This window comes from Xiphophorus couchianus, chromosome 23, assembly GCF_001444195.1.
Source record: "Xiphophorus couchianus chromosome 23, X_couchianus-1.0, whole genome shotgun sequence".
NCBI lineage: Eukaryota > Metazoa > Chordata > Actinopteri > Cyprinodontiformes > Poeciliidae > Xiphophorus > Xiphophorus couchianus.
The window spans coordinates 5,875,103-5,895,504 of NC_040250.1; the positions used below are offsets into that span (position 1 = coordinate 5,875,103).

The window sequence follows — 20,402 nt, forward strand, 5'->3', positions numbered from 1 at the left end:
AAAAAAAAAAAAAATCAGCAGAATGTGCCAATTTCTTTATCCCATTAATTGTTAAAATAATCTATAGATTAATTGACAATCATTAGTTGCAGCCCTAATTCAAAAATATTTCCCGTTATACAGCAACTCTGATCTCACTTGGGTTAAAACTCCTCAAATGAATGAACATTGATTTATCACTTCATATTTATATCATTAAATACAAAATAGGGAGGGTTCTTCAGTGTAACAAGAACATGTCAACAAATATGAACTATAAAGAAGTGAAAATGAGCAACTGAGAAAGTAAATGTAAAACTTCATGTAGTCAGTGTCCTTCAGTTTTGCTGAACTTTGTTGATGCAGATCCAGCTTATGGGTCACAAATCTCAGTCCCAAATCTTTGTGAGGTTTCTGATGCAAGAAATTGCTTCGTCTCAAGGCAAGGCCCTTCCTCGGCGAACACGAGTACTATATATCTGCAAAGCACAGAGGCAGGATGATTAAATGGTCGAAGGCCAGGAAACATGTAATCTGGAGACTCTTGTCTTTACTGGTTGTTCAAAAAAAAGCTCAAAATCCAATTGGCTTAGCAACGACAAAGCCGGACAGCGGGGAGGGACGGAAAACTGGGAGTTTATTGTGTTCGGAAGAAAAGTTTCATGAACAAAAGTTCAAGTTGAAGTATTGATTCTAATGTAATCACAAAAATATTGATCTTTTCTTCCTATAGGCTAAAAGATGAGTCATATTATCGCACACAGAATACTATTGTATCGGCACCAGCAGAGTGAAAAAAATCCACGTTCCCCTACACCAACAAACTTAATGACATTCTCATTGATCTGGATATATCTTGCTGTTTAGGAATCAAGATATTAAACCAATGCAATATTTACTTTGTGGCTGTTTCCCAAAGAACGTTACTGTAGGTTCTTAGGTTTCATTTGAATGAAACTGAAAGCTTTCAGAAAGAGGGAAGTTTTAATGTTGGTTAAATGGTTGATCCAGATTTGAGAGGGGGAAATAATCAGAGAATAGTTTTAAGTAAACAAACATAACATGAGCAGCTGAGAGATGTACAATAATTATTTTGAGACCTTCAGAATAAGAATGAAAACAAAACTGAACAAAATGTCCTTCAAAGCAGCAGTCAATACGTTCCTGCGACTACACTGAAAAAAAAACATTTGCAGATGGAGGATAAAAGAATAAGATTAAATTTCTGTGATTAGAGCACATCAGTTTTCCTCATAATGGACTAAAACATTCTTCTCATCATGTGGGAATAATATAATCATACTCTCTAAATTAGCTTAGATTTGAGGTTTTTTAAGTCTGGAAAAGTAAAATAATGATTTAATTGACAAGAAGGCAAGCTGAACAGGCATATTTCCTCCATAATCATGGTGGAAATCAGCTTGTGAAAACGCATCTACACAAAGCTGCTGGAATTGTTGCCTCAATTCCAAGTATGACATTTTCTGATTCTGTGCTTCAGTTTGAAAATAAAGTTTAAATCAGGACACCATTGATCTGATTATGAAGAGTGAATAAACTATATCCCTGCATGGAATGCTTTTTTATCTCAAAATAAATAATAAATTAAAGTTTGTACAAAGGCATTTACTGAATTATCCAGATTTCTACAGACTTTAACCTTTTTTAATTATTTTACTTACAAGATCATAAAAGCAAATATATGCTGGAGGCTTAAAGGAAAGTAAAGCTTGTATCCAACAGAAAATAAAAAGTTTAAAACCCACCTGTTTGCATCAAAGCTTATGTCCATAACCTTTTCTAGATTTTTTTTTTTTTTTAAGTGTGTGGTCAGGGAAAAAATTGAAATTTTCAGTTTTGATGCCTTTCATGAAAAAGAAAACATAAGAAAATCTCATTTTTAGCATCTGGTCTGCTAACAGCAAAGGGAAAATTGAGAGGAAACTCAAAACATTTTCTTTAAAATAATCATTTGAATTTTCCTTTATTCAGGCTGAAAGGTCTTTGGGGACAAATTGTATTAGATAATGAATGAGTTTAATCTACAGCTATTATTTTAAGACTAGTTATTTAAATCTAAACAGACCCAATCAAGTCCATTCTGAAGCAGATGGATGGAGGACGTCTGGGTCCAGTGAGAGTCCTGAAAGGATTCATCTTCCAGCAGAACCTCCACTGATCCTCATGACTCGAGGGAATGCATATACCAGAAACCTGAAATGAGGCCAAGATATGCAAATCCTGGCATCTCCTGACAATCTGCGTTTACAGCAGCGATGCAACTGCAACGCCTGCACAGATGAGTCAGTGTGAGAATTTTCTGTCTCACACCGTTTCAAACTAAGATTGATTTGTTTGTCTTCCACATGTGTAAACATAGCCCAGAGAGTCAGCTGCCATAAAGATTACATGAATCATAACAGGAGATAAAAGATAGATGAGGTGGTTACCATGAGGGAGTAGATGTAAATCAGAACCAGACTCAGGGTCATGATCAGGTTTGCAAGGAGAGATAAGGGAGCCAAGAACTTCAGGTTGGGGGTGAAAACCAGGAGGATGAAGAAGGGCAGGAAGAAGAGCATGTAGATCCGGGAGTCGAAACTGGGAACCAGGACATTCGTCTGGTTGGTGTGGTTCACCTGACAGCTGAAGGTGGTGGCATTGGCTGCTTCCACAACCTGGGAAACAAAACAAAAAGTGATTCAAAAATGAGTCAAAGAAATGCCTTCTATACAAAAAACAACTCAAAAAGCAAAATGTTAAACCAGGAACAAATAATTGTACTTTTCTCCCAAAGAAATACAGAAAAAAAAAAAAAAACCCAAAGAAAAACTACAAACCCTGAAGAACTATTGATGAATAATGCTTTGGCAGTCCAATCCAAATCTAAAAATATAAACTGCATTGTATGTCTTCAAGAATGGTACCTCTCAGACAATTAACGAAAGGATGCTACCCTCTAGTGGTGAGAAGACACACAACAAGAATTAAACACCATGCTTCTTCATCAGAAACATCAGTGGTTATCATACTGAAGCATTTTTCACTAGTTCCTAAAGATTTTAACAAAATGATCAAGCATTGTTTTCTAAAGACTGTTAAAAAAAAATTCCAGACAAAAAAAATCGATTTGTAGTGAAAAGTTCAGAAGTCAAAGGTGAACTCATTCCTGTGACGTCACGGCGACCATATTTCATCACACGCTTTTGAGAAAAGGAGATAAAAAGTTGAGACCTTTGAACAAGTTTACTTGATTACATTCAGATTTTCCTCAACTGAATGTTAATCCCTTAACAACCAGGATGAAATCTAAACTTGTGAGCAGGAAAATGGGCACACATTAAGATGGTTTATAATGTTTTCTACTGATGACAATGTAATGTGTTTTGTTAAAGCTAAATTGATAAATATTACATAAATGAGTGAGTGTGAGGATATTTGTAATTATTATTGTTTTATAATGCAAAATCCAAACATTCTTTGTAATCTGAAGAGGAATTCAACCAGCATTTCCTGGGTTTTTCCACCACATCCTGCTGTTAAGGCAAAGCCAATAGCTGTTGCTGACCTTCTAACTTGTATAATCTTTGAATGATAGGATCTGCAAACAGATCCTTTCAAACTGTGTAAACTTCCATTCTAAGTAAAGGTGTCTTTGTTTGACCTGAGAGAACCTAAAGTTTTGAATCTGAGTAAAGAGATCCAGCTCTGTATGTCTACATTTCTACTCTTTCTAATCCAGTAGTCCAGGTGGTTTAATATCAGCGGACAAGGTGACCTGAAATGTCATGCCAACAGGGCAAATATTATCCTCAAGTGGGACCAGCAGGAGAGACAGTTCTGAATGTAAAAGCAGGTGTTGTAAGGTGTGTAAGTGTGTGAACGTTCAGGACCTGCTTGACGTTGTCACTAAGGAAAACGAAGTAGACGCAACAGAAGCCGATCTGAGTGATGATGAGGAACAAGTTCACCGTCCGACTGAGAAACAAGAGACAGAGGAGGAGCACACAGTCAGATGTCAGTTGTTAACAGCTGTTATTTACCAAGTTTAAAGCTTTCACAACTTTAGACGATCTTTGTTTTGCTTGGACTAACTAAATTTAGTTTGTTACATTTGTTTTACTCTTCAAAAACACAAGGACAATAACTACATTATTTTTGCAAAAACACTTTAAAAATACAAATAAATTTCAAGATAAGATTTTGCTGAAACCTTGGAAGACAATAAAAATAATAAACAGTGTAATAAGGTATTCTAATTTTTCTAGTAGCATGAACTACCACTTCTTTTCTGTTTTCAGTAAAAGTAATTATATTTACATCATGTTCAACATTTTGTTACAAATTTTATACTTAAATACCATGAAACCATAGTGATTCTCCTGAGGTTTATGCCTAAAACAAATCATTTTTATTATGCACTAACAAATAAACCCTAGATTTTAGAAGGGAATAGAAGAGTGTGTGCTTTCTTTTCAACATACATCTGCTTATTTCATTATTGCAAATTTTCACTGACTTTAATCAAAGTTTTCTGATGAGAAAGTACATTTATTTTTTGTCTAATAGGAAAACCTTGCCTGGGATATTTTTCTGGGTTTGAGTAAAGATATCAACATCGTAACTGATTGTTTTTCCTCTCACCTTCCCCATCGTGAATGGCTCCTCAGCCATGACACGTTTTCCATCCCGTACTGCATCACCTCTCCGTAGGTCATAGACGGCCGGTTCAACCTAGGAAAAACAGCAAATGGAGCAAGAAAGTGAAAACTAAATGTAGAGAATGCTGCTCTGTAGCTGAAAGGTATGGAACAATTGGCAGGAAATGAACCCAATAATACAGCACAGCTTTAAATGAAGGCTTGGAAGGAAACAATAAACCAAGAAATGGAAACCAATGGACCAATACTTTTTCCACCTTTATAAAGGTAAATATTTAATCATACAACGTAGTTTTTTGCAACGATATGACCCTTCTGTGTCTATGAGAGGAAGTGATGACTCTGCGTTAAACAGAAGAGTCAAGTTCCCATGAACGTAGTTGTTGCGCAATTTCAGACTGATAGCATGATAGGTTTATTTTAATACCTATCTAGCAAGGATTCAAACCAGTCGATTGTCTTTGTCTTTTCTGCAGAAAATGAGGGAAGATCCGAGACGCGAAAAATCGCTGTAAAACACTGTCTTGGATCAACTCTGCTAGATCTTTCTCTGCATTTCTCTTTATTGTATAGAAAAAGGAGGTTGGGCTTCTTCACACAGAGAATTGACCAACCGTCTTTACATTCTGGCACCGCCTGTGGACATGCCCTTACAAGGGCATGCAACTGACCACAACTAATCAATTACAGATGGAAGCTGATACCACAGGAATGTGCAAAGTCCCTAGCCTCCAGGCAAACGTCCTAAACAAATGGTTAATAGTATTTCACATAAGAAAAAGAATCAAGTAACATCAAACAAGATAATAATATGAAAACATAACTTGTAAAATAAATGAACTTAGATAATTATTCTAACATAGCATTTCCTGACTTCCATTTAGACTTCCTAGAAGACTGTCTTCATTCATGTTTCTGATCCAATTAATCTCCTTTAACCCAAGTGGCAGAGCTACAGGAGATCTTTGTATGAACTCCGCAAAGGTGAACAGAGGGAGCATGGGCTGCAACTTGCAAACTAGTGAAGACACAACAACAGCTCACTAACATACAGGACCCCCAGGGACTTAATGGTTCAGCGGCAGGAAATGTTAACACCAGCAGCACAACTCCCAGCTTCTGATTAGTCGAGCTGATTACATTCAGCGTATACATGGTGTTTGGGATTTGTCTGGCAGCGTTGACAAAAGTGTGAGAGCACACGACGAGCTGCCAAAGGGCTCCTGATTACTGAGCAGAAAATAGAGACCTAGTGGAAAGTAATCGGTCTACGGCAGCTGGCACACAATGAACCAAACAAGTCTCCTGAACTGAACGATTGATACAGAGAGGAAATGCATCTTTAGGTTTCAGTTACAGTGACCAGAAAGTTAAATTAACGCAATTGAAACAGAGAAAAAAGCTGCACTCTGAGTTGAGCATGGAACCCAAACATCATCTTAAGGCGTTTACATATTTTATTAAGTGGACTCACTTATGGGGTTAAATTAATTGCGTCTGACCTCCACCCTCCTGTGCAAAACCTGACAAGCAAATATTTGATGTAAGCAAACTTTAAACGCCAGTATTTGACTTTTAACCTGCGGCTGAAATATGTTTTTTACTTACTTTGCGCTGAGGTGGTGGGAACATTTCACCAGAAGCTTCATGCAGTGGACTGCAATGATTCCCATAACCAGGAGACTGACTGGTCCAAGCTGAAAACAAGAAGACCGAGCTAGATAAATAATAATAACAACCAGGGTTTCTGCAGGTTTCACCAATTCTAACTTAAGACTTTTTAAGACCATTATTAAAGGAATTTAAGATCTTCATCTCCACAGAAACGTTTAAACATTGTACAGCTAACCGCCGATAGATTTACACTTATCAATGAAAGACGCAAAAAAGTTAAATACCTAGCTAGTTTTTTCTAACCATCTAGAAAGGGTATGTTAGCGGTAGACTGAACTGTTAGGAGTCACAGAATGAAATGATGATGTCTGAGTGCAACTCAAACTTTTGACTGACAGAAAAGTCCAGTGAGAAAAAAATATACTCAGAATACACAAGATTAAATAGTTCTGTCAAAACAAAATTTAGGACCAATGACTGATGAATTAAAGGCCAACTTACCTTTTTAAATGAATTTAAGATATTTTAAGGCCTTAAAAAATAAATACATGAATTTACTAATTCTTAAGGATGCGCAGACACACTGAACAGCAAGTATTATTAAATAAATAACCAAATAACAAATTCAGCTAATAGTAATGTGTTTGGACAAGGAGAGAACCCACCAATGCATACTGAGAACATGCAAACTCCATGTAAAAACAAGCCAGGCTAGGATTCTTGTATATTCTCGTAGGTCCTTGCTGCAAGTTAAGTGATACTTAACTGTATCACAAACTGTTAACACAAACTCGACTGTAAACACAAACTTAAATGTGTACATCTAAAATCTAAACAAAAAACATTAAGGAAAGCCTATGTGGAAACCATTCAGAATTTCAAAAGCTCATGTTCTCAAGATGCAGACAGGAATTTAACAGACTTGAAATCTGGAGAGCTGAAACATGATCAGTCCTGCTCAGCCTCGTCTCATCTTCAATAAAGCCAGAACATGAGAAGTTTAGGCGTGGTTTATTTTAACAAGGAAGCCACTTACACACACTACTGTGCTTAAAAGCATACAAATTAGATGATTGAAGGGTAGACTCAATATGCTCTGGGAACTTAACTCCACTGTCCTAAACAAGAAACTTAGTTCAGCATACTACGTGAATGAACAAGTTTGAATTGTTAAAAACTTTTTTTAAACCACTTATTGTAGGAAAAGAGAAAAAGAGCTGCAATATTTTCCCAAGAAGCCAAAGTTTTGTAGCAGGCATACAATTCTTCATACTTTAAAATTATCCATTAGCACAGGACAGATGAGTTTTCTGAAGCATTGTGACAATGATGTTTCAGGACCCTATAAAAGTAGCTCATAGAGCTTTGAAACACAAAGCTCTGATATAAAAAAAAATGTGCTTTTTACATTCAGACGATCAAAACAGAAAAAGTTCATGGATAAAATAATACAGTTGGCGTTTACCCATACTAAAACAGCTTATGTGATCAAACACCACCAGGACGAAACAAATCATATACAGCATCATGACTAAGTCAACAATTCAAAGAACAACAATTCTCTTTACTTGTTGCACAAGCAAGATTTCTTATTACACTGACCACAATTTGCAACTTGTAGATGTTTTGTTTTGATACCAGGTGCCTCTGAAAGTCTGAAAAGTGCCGCTGCTGCGTCTCTGTCTTTCATCCAGCTGAAAGGGACGCAAGCAGAATCTAATTTTTAAAGGCCAGGCCTCTGGTTTTACCTGGAACGACTGAACAATAGCATCTTTGTGCTTACCACCAGTCCGGCATTTTTCACAGCCAGAGGCAGCCCCAGCAGACCAGTACCGATGTTCCCCTTCAGAAGATGGATCAGAGTCTGACAGAAACTGAAAAATTGCAGAAAAAAACAGTTTAGAAGCTGTTCTGAATGACAGTTCTTAGTGAACTGTTTGAATGCATTTCACTCACGAGGTTCCTGTTCTTCCCCCGATCCGCTCATAGTTCCGCTGTGGTCTGGATGACTCAGAATTAGACGGAAACAGAGAGTCCAGTTCTGATGGGTTTTGATCAGAGAAGAGAGAACCTGCCACACGGAGGGAACAAGTGAAGAGAAAGACATTTACATTAGAGCTCTAGAAAAGAAATACATATTGAAATGTTTGTCAACTTCATACTCATAGTTATGTGTAAAGTCAACAACACGTAACACTATTATATTTTTCTTATTCTATTCTTAAATTACTCCCTTTTGCATGTAAATCACACAGTTTGTGTTAAGTGTGTGAAGCTAAAAAATAAGGTCTGTGTGAACATTTCCATCTGCACATAACGGGAATGAAAGTTATTAGTTTCAGGCTTTTAATTTGTTGCTTTTTTTATGACTAATTGATAACATACAATCAATTTTAGTAAATGCTAAATACATAAATTACAAGCACAAAATTAAATCCATTAGTTGCTGAAATGTTGCTAAGCAAGTTGATCACTTCTCCCAACAATCAGACATTCATGACAATGATGGGGTGTATGTAAACTTTTGCACAAATCTTTAACAGAAATATATTCCATGTTTCTTCACATCTTTACGTCCAACTGCGTCGAGGTCTTGCTTGCAGCATGAGCTGGTTCACCACAAACAACTTTCATATTAGAGAAGTCATGTGTCAAACCTATTTACAGGAAATAATCCATTCTATTTAGGATTCACAAGACATCCCACACAAACGTTTCAATTCAAAACTGAAGATACTTTTAGACACTGAACATGCAAAGGAAATACAGATATATTCATTCTGCTGAAAGTTTATCACCTCATTTGTTTGATATCAAGTGTGCACTGAGGTCAGTGCTCATAAAAATAGATAAACTGAAACCTCATGACTTCATCAGAAACCAGTTTAATGCCGAGATTCCAGTCCTTTTGGAGGGCAGCTGACTCTTAATGAACAAGAAACAGAAGACTTTGTTTGGTCATGATGAAAACGAACAACGATACGAAGCTCTGCAGCTGCAGACTGATGCATGCCTGCCGACATATTTTCAATAAAAACACCAAACGGGTCACCGCAGCAGCAGCTAGACTCCAGAAAATCAGCACAGTTCATTAGCTATATTGGAACAAAGAATGCGTCATCTCAGTGTGAAGACGGACTTTAAAATGAAAGGAAGGCCCATCTTTAAAAGATCCATCCAGTCAGAAACCTGTTTATTAAGACAGCAACGTTGATACTCGTGACTCTGGCACAACAAGAATAGTCAGTGGTCTGAAATGAGTAAATTAAGTTTACTGCCTTACAAAAGGTGGTGTATAAAATTTGCATCAAGATCAAAAGTTGCATTTTTTCTCAAAAAGTTTTGAGTTAAATTAATATAGAATGAAAAAAAAAGATTTTTTGGAGGCATCCTACTAGAAACATTTTAGGCCTAACTTCACTATCAAACTGTTGTCTCATGTAACTTATGCCAGAACAGCAAAGGAAGAAATGTTTCACTGAGAGATTTAATCTACAACACTGACCAGATGCTGAGTCTTTAATCATTAATAAACATGCAAACCTAAAATGCTCCATTTGTCTTTGTCATTCTTATTGGTAATGACAAGCTAAAATTCAGAAAATTTTTATTTACCACATTGGAGCATTAAAAAGCATATTTAATATAAAAAAATGTTATGTGATGGGGAAGGCTAATAACTAGACTGTTCAACAAAGACTCACCAACACCATCCACATGACTCTAAACTACAAAATGCCATTGCTAAAGAAGGTGTCTGTTCTCAAAGTGCTGTGTCACGATATTTTCAAGAAAGGTTAAGTGGAAGGAAAAAGTATGGTAAAATGGGTGAGCGACATGGACTTAGAATTTTATCACGATATTTTGTGGTAACATAGCATGCTAAAAATTTAAGTTTTTTAAATAAATTATCTATTGAAGATAATTCACTGAGATACACAAGTAATAACGAAACAAATGTTTGTGACCTCCTGCCAAAGAAGACACAAGCCAGCCAGCCAGGCCATCAGACCTCTCATCTCATAAATGAAATAAAAGCTGCTTTGATGATTCAGTGGGATTACATGTAATCTGTCTGCGACCAAGTTCATTCTGTCTCATACTGCAACAACAGAAAGAATATTTTACCTTCCAAGTTTTATGATATTGATTACATATTTCCTACCGTCTGCTCTGCCATCCACATCGCTGGATGCCATCATGGTGGGTCAGGTGGCGCTCGCGGGTGCACGGGTGTCGTTTCTCCCAGCCTCACAGATCCCGATGCAGCAAAGATAAACGGCTCAACATCGACAGCTTCTAACTGTGAAAACATGGCGATGATTGTGCTGTTAGATGCAGCAACTCCAGGAAAACACGAAGGAGTTCCAGCGCAAAGGCAGATTGTGTAAAATGTTGCATTAATAACTGCAGCTTAGAAAGGATGCAAAAACAGTGGAAAAAATATAAAAGTCCTACTTTTCAAAAGTCTAAAAAACTCCAAAATTCTATACCATGAATTAAAAGAACTTCTTAATAATTAGAACAAAGTTTCTGACGTCTTCCTGTCAGAACTGAACATGTAAACAGAACGTGAGTATGGACCTCACATGCTTCTTTATGCCAGAACTGTTGTCGTCAGAATGCTGAGCTCAGCACCTGACCTGACCATGACAGTCCTTATTCAATATTTAAATGTTTCTGTGGAGACAAAAACTTGATGACTGAACAGAATGTGTCTGGAACAGAACAGACTCAATATATGTAAACAGAACATGATTAAAAAGAGAAAAACACCTACACAGTAAATTATAACCTTTCACTATTTTTGTTTCTTGAAGCAGAGAAAAACAGTGAAATGCTAAGGAAGTATTGATCTCGGTAAATATAACACAAATTGACAAAGAAGTGCTTCAAATATTCCACTGTTGTACTGAATTCTAATTATTTTTCATCTGCAGGTAAAATCAAAATAACCTGCACTTTTCCAGTTATTAAAGCACAATGAAAATAGAAATATTACGTGTGTTTTAGTAGATTTCATGCAAAACTTTATTTTTTTCTTTTTTGAATGGAAACAAAGCTTGCACCTGTTCAAGCAGGTCCAATATTTCTCACATTTTGGCCCAAATAGCAAAGAAAAATACCCTCCTACCAGGCACCAATTGCATTGAATTTATCTGATCCACTGAAATAGAGAGCTAATCTCGAAGTGCCTCTCCCATCTTTAAGGCTCCTATAGTCACTATCAGGGAGAATCCAAGCCAAATAAACCCAGATGTTATGCAAGACGAGCACAATGGACGGAAATTCAAACAGATCCCGTTTGGCATCTGCTGTATAATTAAACAGGACTTTGTTTAAAGACTTTGCTGTGCACCTGTCTGCTAATAGCTGCAAAAAAGTCAAAAGGTTTAGGAAACAACCTGTCTACATATTTAGTGAGCTGAACCGTTAAGAAATCAGGAACAAACAGAAAGTTTTAAACCACAACTTCCTGTGTAACAAAACAGTATTTTCTAAGCTAAAGTCTACTTAAGTGCAGCTATACAGCAACTTTTACATGCATCCCTTCTCCAACACGCGCATTAAATGAATGGCTGGTTAAAAGAGGTGAAGAACATACTGGTGAGGGAATTCAGCCATTATTCAGTTGTGCTGGAAATGAGATGCAGCTAAAGTTGCAGCTAAGGGATAGTAGTTGTCAAGGACCCTGGTATGGCAAGTCTGTATGTGCATGACAGAATGTATAAAAACAATCCTGCGTGAAATAAAAATAGAATTTAAAATTCCAGGGAGATGGAAATGTAGCGTTAAAACCTTTTTTATTTTTAAATGATTTTAGAAGACTCCATAACCCAGGTTACAGGAAAAACACCATCAGATCATTAGTGAATGATAAAACAAATCTATTTCTTATCTTCTATCTATGTAGGCGTTTCTCTTTAAAAACAATATACTGACATTTTAAAAAGTAGAAGTTTCAAACCCCTACAATATTGCTTGTTCCTGATTGCAATAACAATTTTAGTTCTTGCTTACAAGATCAAAATTTGTAAAAGCTTGTAGGTTTTATGATTGCAAAAAGCAGTGGATTAAGTGAAAACTAAAAGAAGTGACAGCAGAATCATGCTGTGTGGAGGCCATCCATTACTCGTCGTAAGGCAGGGGTCTCAAACTCCAGTCCTGGAGGGCCGCTGTCCTACAGTTTTTAGATGTACAAAACACTGGAATGAAATGGCTTAATTACCTCCTCCTTGTGTAGATCAGTTCTCCAGAGCCTTGCTAATGACCTAATTATTCTATTCAGGTGTGGTGCAGCAGAGGCACATCTAAAAGTTGCAGGACTGCGGCCCTCCAGGACTGGAGTTTGAGACCATTGTCGTAAGGCAAAGTTTGAAAAACTATTTGGGAAGTTAAACGCAGTCTGCTACTTAGAGTACTTATCCTACATTTATGGATAGAATGAAAATAAAAATGACTAAATGGTATACATAACATTATACAACAATTATAAAATTGATGAAATCATCAATGTTGAAGTGTTTTAGAAATAGGAATTGCTGTTTTTATTTTATAATAACAGTAATACAATCATGTTGGACATTTTGATTTTCATGTTGTTTAACGTTTTCCATGATACAGTCTTATTTTTATTGAAGATCATCCTGCTTCCTGAAAGTCACACGACTCAAATTAGTCAAATGACTAAGAACGTACCTTGTTGGGTGCATTAATCCACCCAAAAAGAGTGAAAACACTGATCTTTGCAGTCAAACGTCCCAAAATAAAAAGAGAAACTATAGCCCACTCTTAAAACAGATAACTCTGTCAGATTAGGGTGCGGCCAAACCACAGCAACTTTGTCCAAGTGTAAGACTTCATTTCCAGTCGGAAGCATTTTCCAGTGAAAGTAGTTCGTTCTCCTTTGATGAGAACAAGCAGACATACAAGCTGCAGACCGTATGCAGATTAACGCGGTAATCCTTTCAATATTGCCGGTAATCTTTGGTCAGGAAGACGTGCAGGTTGTCAAAGCGGACATGAAGCTGATAACCGGGGAAACGATCAGGTGAATCGTGTTTTGAGACAACGAACTGCCCCGGGCTAAAGGTACCGGGGTAATACAAAGCTAGGAAGTCTCCAGGGTGGGATGTACACTTAAATATAAGATACACTGAATTACCAGCTTCAGATATTGTCACTTAATAAAACATCAAGAAGGTAAAGAGGGACTAAACTGATGTACCGCAACCAGATAGCGTTAGCCAACATTAGCTGAAGGTTTCGATGCCATCTTTGAGTTCGCAAACAGCAGCGCGGGTCATCATAACACACCGGCATACCTTAATGATATATCTCGGCCACCGTCCCTCTGCTTTCCTGCTTCAGCCTTTATCTGGATGACCTGACCGCAGGAGCTCCTACGCTCTTATCACTGCTGAAAAGGAGCGCTGGCCGAGGTGCTGTACACAGATTGCAAATTAGAGTCGGTCCTATTTAACAAACAGCCGTGAGGTCACATGACACGAGTCCCGGCCGACGCAACCAACGACGTTCCACGTTTTGTTTCTACAGAGTCGGAAACCTCTCCCGTAAAATAAGGACGGTTTCTTATCATGTGAGGGAAACGAAAATTATACCTATAATATTAGCAGATTTTGGCACAACTAGCTAAATAAATAAATGTTACAGAGTTTGCACTGCATTTGATTTTTGTTTGTTTGGTTTTTGCAAATGTTTCGATTAAAGAAAAATACTTTTTTAATATCCAAAGCAACAAGAAGTTCCTGGTTTTGACCGCTGAAGAGAGGGAGAACCGGGTACATTGGGATGGATAATAATAATAACAATAATAATAAAGATAATAACAATAATAATAATAATAATCGTTTTTAATGTTATTGCAACGTCATATTAAAAAGCTTTTATTTTGAAAAATAAAAGCGGTTAGGAGAGAGACACGGTTAGGATGATGGTCAGTGAGAATTTAAAAACAATTTTCAGGCGAACCATTAACCCAAAGTGCCTAAAAGAGATACTAGTTTAAGACCATGATACAAAATCAAAACTTTAATGATTTTGGCCAGAAATGTTGGACAAATATTATTTATTTTACATAACTGAATGGTTTCCGTCAAGTTTTTCAAAATAAAATGAAACTGTGGCAAACCGGAAGTGTGTAGCTTTACGTCACGTTGTTTTATTTAATTTAGGATGTTTGCTTGAACTTCATATGCCAACACGTAATGTTGGCATATGAACATGTGAACATATGTTTAAAAAATTTAACATACATTTATTTTTTTATATAAGCAAACCAAAATCTTTCATAGTACATTGTCTTTTATTACTTTACGCCCTTTCAATACCGGATATCCTGTTATGCTGCTATAGTTAGCTTGAAAGTAGTCAATCCTACAGGTAGTATCCTGTTTTTCAGGTTTATGTACTCTTTGGCGACATTTCCAAGTTGATAAAAATAAAAAACCCGGAGTTGGTCAGCTCGCTAAGCGCGAAACGTCACTGACAATATGACTGTGAGTTACTTTTAAGTAATTTCAGCTTGTTCCTGGACGTGTTTTAGCTTTACTACGTGGCAAATGCTTTTAGTTTAGCCTTCAACAAACTAAGACTCCATACGTCCCCCAGCTGGACCGTTTATTAGTCATGGGTTATGTAACAACCATTAAAAATAATAAGCCAGTTCGTTTAGCATTAAGTATGATTAAGAATTGCCGTCATCACAACAGATGATATTCTGGGTTGTAGTTGGTTCATATAAGGGGAACAGGGCTGCTATAATGTCTAGGAATTTTGGGATTTTGCTGTAAATATTTTCATGTCTGGACCAGTATAATTGAAAACATTTGTATTTTTAGGCTTTGTTCTATTTTGCATTGCTTACTTCAGGAATGTCCGATCCCCCCCTCCAATCAGATCAGTTTTACTCTTCTTATAAAATAAAATGCACATACTAGCCACAATGGTAACTTTTTTTACTTCATCTTCTCATTAGACTTTTAATTAATCATTAACCTGTTTTTAAAGAACCACAAATGTACTTCTCAACGAATTAAAACAATATCAAAGAGTCAATATAATCCAGAAATTCAGTTGTACTTCGAAAGAAATTTCCTTAACCTCTTGCTGAAAATTGCTACATTTCAATCTTAGAATATTTTTCTCAGACTTTATTGCAGTAGTTTTCTATTCATCATGAAATTTTAAATTTACAGCTAAATAAATCCTCTGTCTGTCACAGAAGCACGAGTTTGAGGTGGCGATGACCTGTGAAGGGTGCTCTGGAGCTGTTGCTAGAATCCTCAACAAGCTTGGAGGTAAGACCGACACATCTCTGTCATCTTCTGTTAAACTTTCATTTCTGGTTTCTCCTCTCATTCCTTCTAATTTTTTTGGCACTCATCCACTGCACAAAATGCACACATTTACAAATAATATCGATGTTAAAAATGTTGTGCAGGAAGTTTGTGTTTTACAGGAGATGAAAAGGAAAATAAAAAACTGATAACATCAAAAGATGTTATCAGTTGTAACCAATGTTCTCCTATTGGTTACAATAGGAGAAGAATCAAAAAAGACAGAAATGACAAAGCATTACGTCTAAACCAGGAAAAGTGTTAGGGATATGTTCTATGATTGACTTTGTGTGAAAATATAATTGCAATGGTTATGCAGGATGACAATGATATAAAACACTCTGGAATGCCCCCTTCAGAATGGATGAAAGCCATTATAATTTTTGAGTGGCCTAGTCAAAGTCTGGATTTAAATCTTATTTAAACATTGTAGCATTAATCACAAGCCATTCATGCTTGAAAATTCTCCAATTAAGAATGATTCTGCAGACTAGATTGTGCCAAAGTTTCTTCATAGCAATATTAAAGATTCATTGAAAGTTGTTGCTGTCTTATTCTATGTAACATCTTTTTTCTTATTTATTTTCTACAAATTAATTTTCACTTTTTATGACAACTTACAGTTTTGTGCAAAGAAATCCTAATTTGAGTTTTGTGAGAAGGTAATTCATATCAATGCAAACGGGTCTTTAACACTGCATGCCAGAGACAGATCAAGAAATGCTTACAGGCAGCTTGTATTGCTTCCACTCGTGACTTCTTTGCTCCTAGTGTTGACTCAGCCGGTCGGTCACCTGATGCTGAACAGCTTGTTTGTTTCACTTTTATTTGACTTGGTCATTAAATTGCTTAGAAGCCAAATTTCAGTTCCATTTTTCAATTTTGTCCCAGTCCCACATTCTAAGCTGTGACTTTTCAACAAAATAAAGAAAATCTATTCTTCAAAACCTCCTTCACAGTCAGGTCAAAGAGAGCTGAAAAATCTTTCATCCATATTAGAAAGAGAAGCAGATGTAAAGAGGAATTTCTGTTTGTTTCCAGTCAGTTGAATGAACAATGTTTCTACTTCTGTTTTCGGCTCTCAGATGTGAAGTTTGAGATCGACCTGCCCAAGAAGCTGGTTTGGATTGAGTCAGACAAGGATGTGGATGTTCTCATGGAGACACTGAAGAAATGTGGAAAGGAAGTCAAGTATAACGGCACTAAATGAAGAAGTCTGCTTCCTCTGTTTAACAGGTGACACTATGCTGACAATAGAGTTAAAGTCCATGTTCATGTTAATGATTGCTGTAAAGACCTTTAGCTTTTTCTTGATGCGTTTGTGAATTAAAACATAGTCTGCAAAAAATCTGCATACATTTAATGTTTGTGAAACTGTTTAAACTGTATTCATTACTTAAAAGTGAAATGTTGAATTATGTTTTATTTTAGGAAACCCTGCTGCTGTAAAGTGAAGAATTAAGCTAGACTTGAAATCAATTACCAGGAGACCCCAAAGATGCCACGCCTAACCCATATGCTTGGAAAAGACCTGATAGGCAAACTCTCTCAGATTGAGCCCCCTCATTTCAAGTTGACAGTTGGCAAATAGCTCTTGGTGGAGGATGCTGTCATGCATTTAGGTTTGGGAAAAAAACTTCTAATTTCTGTCCTGGATTGATTGTTGGATGTTTTTGTGGTGGTATAAAATGTTGTATTTGAAATCCTGTTCTTTATCCAATTTGCTATAATTTTCACGTTGTGTTTTGGGCCTTAGTGTAAGAGCCAGAGTGGGACGCCCCCTGCAGTTTGGAAGACTTTCAGTTGAAGCTTAAAGAATGTCTGTTACTGTTTGTGGTGAACATTCTCTTAAACCTGTTAAACGATCCAGATAGTCTTCCTTCAGAGCAGTTCAAGAACATTCCCTGTAAGCGTTTTAAATAAAATGAACTGTTGCTCCTTTTGCTTTTACGTTGACTCAGTATTATTGACAGCAAATGTTATCCGACACTGCTTCGTGGATAATATCTTTAGTTATAATTTGGGGTGGAAAGATAACCATGTTTTACCGTTTAAGGACTACCACTTTTTTACACTACAAGTCATCAGACATTGTATAAATCATAATCATGTAGATTCGATTACTGGCATTTGTGTATCTGTGTTTATATTACCACCTTCCTTCTCCTGAAGTAAATAAATTTGATTCTCAGACTGTCATATTCACGCACAATGGAAATAAAATCAATTATGTGTCAAACCTGTCCCTGTATTTTATTAGATCTATGCTAACCACTACTCTTGGCGTGAAAGCAGTTTTCTCAGATTTTTTCAGGACAGACATGCTGCCATTTACATACAGTTTGACTTGTTTTAATTTTATGAATTTTTCATTATGTTTGCACTGAACCTAACCTTAGGAGACGTTTATCAAGCTAAGGTGTCATCTTGAATCTACATTTCAACCACCAGGAGGCACTGTGGAAGTGTGGAAAATGTTTTAATGAAAGAATGCCTCCCACTTCAGATGTTTGAGTTTTTCTGAAGTGGACAGAGATTGGTTGCGGAGGGAAACCAGTGTTCTATATAAATCAATCCAGAGGTTTGCCAAATTCATAAAACATGTCTGAGGTAAAATCCTGTGAAACATGTTATCAACTTGATTCTTTCAAGATAAGCTGCATTATTTAACACCCCTAAGCTAATGTCTGTATATATCACATTAATATGGAAGTTTATATGTGGAAGATACAGTATCCTAAATTTAAAAAATAAGCCAGAGAATGGTTTAGATCCCACTACAAATATTGCAATTTATGTATCACATAGAAGAATTTGAACAGCACCTTTTTCAGTGAGAGCCACTCAATATGAAAGGATAATACAGAAGATCCAACCATGGTGTCCATAGACAGGATGAATGGAGCAATCAAATCCAGATCCAGGCCTTTTCATAAAAGACAATATCAGCACTGATGAAGGATTCAGCTGAAGAATAAAAGTCCAAATAAAGTACTGTATGGTTCTGCTATTTAAATAGATGATCATGCTGTTTGCACAGACAGCCAAGGAAAAGAACGGATTAGAGGGTGTAACCTTAAAAAGCAATAAGGTACGTGTTTTGTGTGTGTGTGTTTTTTTTATGTGTGCACCTGGCAGAGGTGGATTTCCTTCTCTTTGTCACTATTTTAACTGTTTTCTTTTTTTTGAAAGCATTAATATTGCTTATCAGGACCTCTTTCAGAGGTTTTTATAAAGTTCATTAAAGTTGTAATGTGGAAAAGTGTGAAAAATTCAAGGACGGACTTGAGGGATTTTTGTTTGTTTGTTTTTTTTGAAAGGCACTGGATATTTAGTGTGCTAGACATTTTAAGCTGCTTTATACCGAGCACATCATGTAAGTATTTCACACACAATTAATGCTGAAATTAATAAATAAAGTCCATGCTGCACTTCTGTTCTTTAGCATCTCGAGGTCCCAGGCCTGCCATAGTTGAGTTTGCCATTTGATTCTGAGATGTCTCATCACTGGATAAAAACATAACGATAACCCTCTAAATGCTTTCTGAACCATTATTTTCAGGTGATTTTAAATGACTGAACTGATCCTGCTTGCTGTTTTACTTCCAGGTCATTTTTTTTTTTTTTTCGCTGAAAAAGAGCCTGATGACGTACGACAGCCATTGTGAAATTGTATGGAAAATGAATGATAATTTAAACAGACCATCTCCTGTTTACAGTCATTACAAAATGTTTTACTGAGGCCTGACGTCTACAAACAGATAATACTGTATAATTGATGCTTGCTCAGCCTTTGTGGAAATATGGTGAACATGTTGAATCCTTTGTAGAGGCTGCAGTGGCTGAAGAGTCCCTGGCTGGCCTCAGTCTGAACCAACCACTGAGGAGAACAGAGCTTCATTGTGTACAGCACAAACTCCACAGATAAGGTTGTCAGCACGTCACTGGGTTCCTCATCTTACTCTTTTACGCACACAAATGTGGTGTCATTGTAATGCCTGTGATAGCTTCTGATTTCACAGGGAGAAGCTGTACCTTCAGCTTAAATGTCTGAATTTCCTTGACATCACTGAAAGGTGAATTCCTCTCAATCTTGTGCAAGAGGTTCAAAAACAAAACAGAGAAAAGCTTCAGTTCACTTCACACACCGCTTTTAATTTTTTGAACAGAAAACAAAGAGTTTAAAAACTGATGTTTTGAGCACAAAAAATGGCATGGTAGAAATCGCTAAAGAGTCGCCAACGTTTGTCAGTGACGTATTTAATGCGTCAGTTTGTCACTTTGAAGTGCTGAGCTGAACGAGAAGGCTTTATTGTTTATTCAGTTTATTCAGAAACCTGGCCAACACGGACTGAAGAATGTTGTTTGCTTCATCTGCTCCCATTGCTAAAACCATAGGCAGACTACAATTTTAAGACAATGCAAAAAATTACGTCATTGTTCACAATCTCTCCTTTTTTCAGTGATTTTACTGAAGAGCTATGGATTCAACACATGCAAATGACACACAACCTTGTTATGAACTGTGCGATACTGTGAGAGTCTGCTAGAGCCAGCTGCATATTTACAAAAAAAAAAAACATCATCCTTCTACTACTTCCTGTTGTCTTCACCTTTTTTACCAGTAGTAACATCCGACTGTTGGTCACATGACTAGTGTCATACAAAAAAAAATAATTTCCATTCCAGTTTTGAGAAATACATGTATTTCAACATAGCTGGAAAACCACCTTATCCTAGTGCAAAAACTTTTTATCGGAAAATGTGAGTTTGCTGTGTTTCCACTAAG

General features: G+C 36.6%; 2 protein-coding genes across 2 annotated transcripts in view; one reads left to right on the top strand and one right to left on the bottom strand.

Moving 5' to 3' along the window:
* Positions 1-13,770, bottom strand: part of slc36a1 (solute carrier family 36 member 1) — a 38,121-nt gene extending 24,351 nt beyond the window's left edge. The window contains exons 1-8 of the mRNA XM_028009212.1: positions 13,580-13,770; positions 10,420-10,557; positions 8,211-8,325; positions 8,038-8,128; positions 6,249-6,337; positions 4,624-4,713; positions 3,873-3,957; positions 2,430-2,657 (exon numbers count right to left, since the gene is read on the bottom strand). Coding sequence (XP_027865013.1) covers positions 2,430-2,657; positions 3,873-3,957; positions 4,624-4,713; positions 6,249-6,337; positions 8,038-8,128; positions 8,211-8,325; positions 10,420-10,456 — 735 coding nt within the window. The 5' untranslated portion in view covers positions 10,457-10,557; positions 13,580-13,770. The remainder of the gene's footprint in view (positions 1-2,429; positions 2,658-3,872; positions 3,958-4,623; positions 4,714-6,248; positions 6,338-8,037; positions 8,129-8,210; positions 8,326-10,419; positions 10,558-13,579) is intronic.
* Positions 13,771-14,582: 812 nt separating this feature from the next.
* On the top strand, positions 14,583-17,852 carry atox1 (antioxidant 1 copper chaperone). Its single transcript, XM_028009743.1, has 4 exons — positions 14,583-14,773; positions 15,499-15,574; positions 16,699-16,849; positions 17,045-17,852. The coding sequence occupies exons 1-3, from the start codon at positions 14,768-14,770 to the stop codon at positions 16,821-16,823; spliced, it is 207 nt and encodes a 68-aa protein (XP_027865544.1). The 5' UTR covers positions 14,583-14,767; the 3' UTR covers positions 16,824-16,849; positions 17,045-17,852.
* The last annotated feature ends 2,550 nt before the right edge of the window (positions 17,853-20,402 follow it).

What these genes read in the sequence shown, in the direction of transcription:
- atox1 (XM_028009743.1), top strand. An exon ending in AATCCTCAACAAGCTTGGAG is followed by an intron (nt 15,575 to 16,698) that starts GTAAGACCGACA and finishes TTCGGCTCTCAG; the next exon opens with ATGTGAAGTTTGAGATCGAC.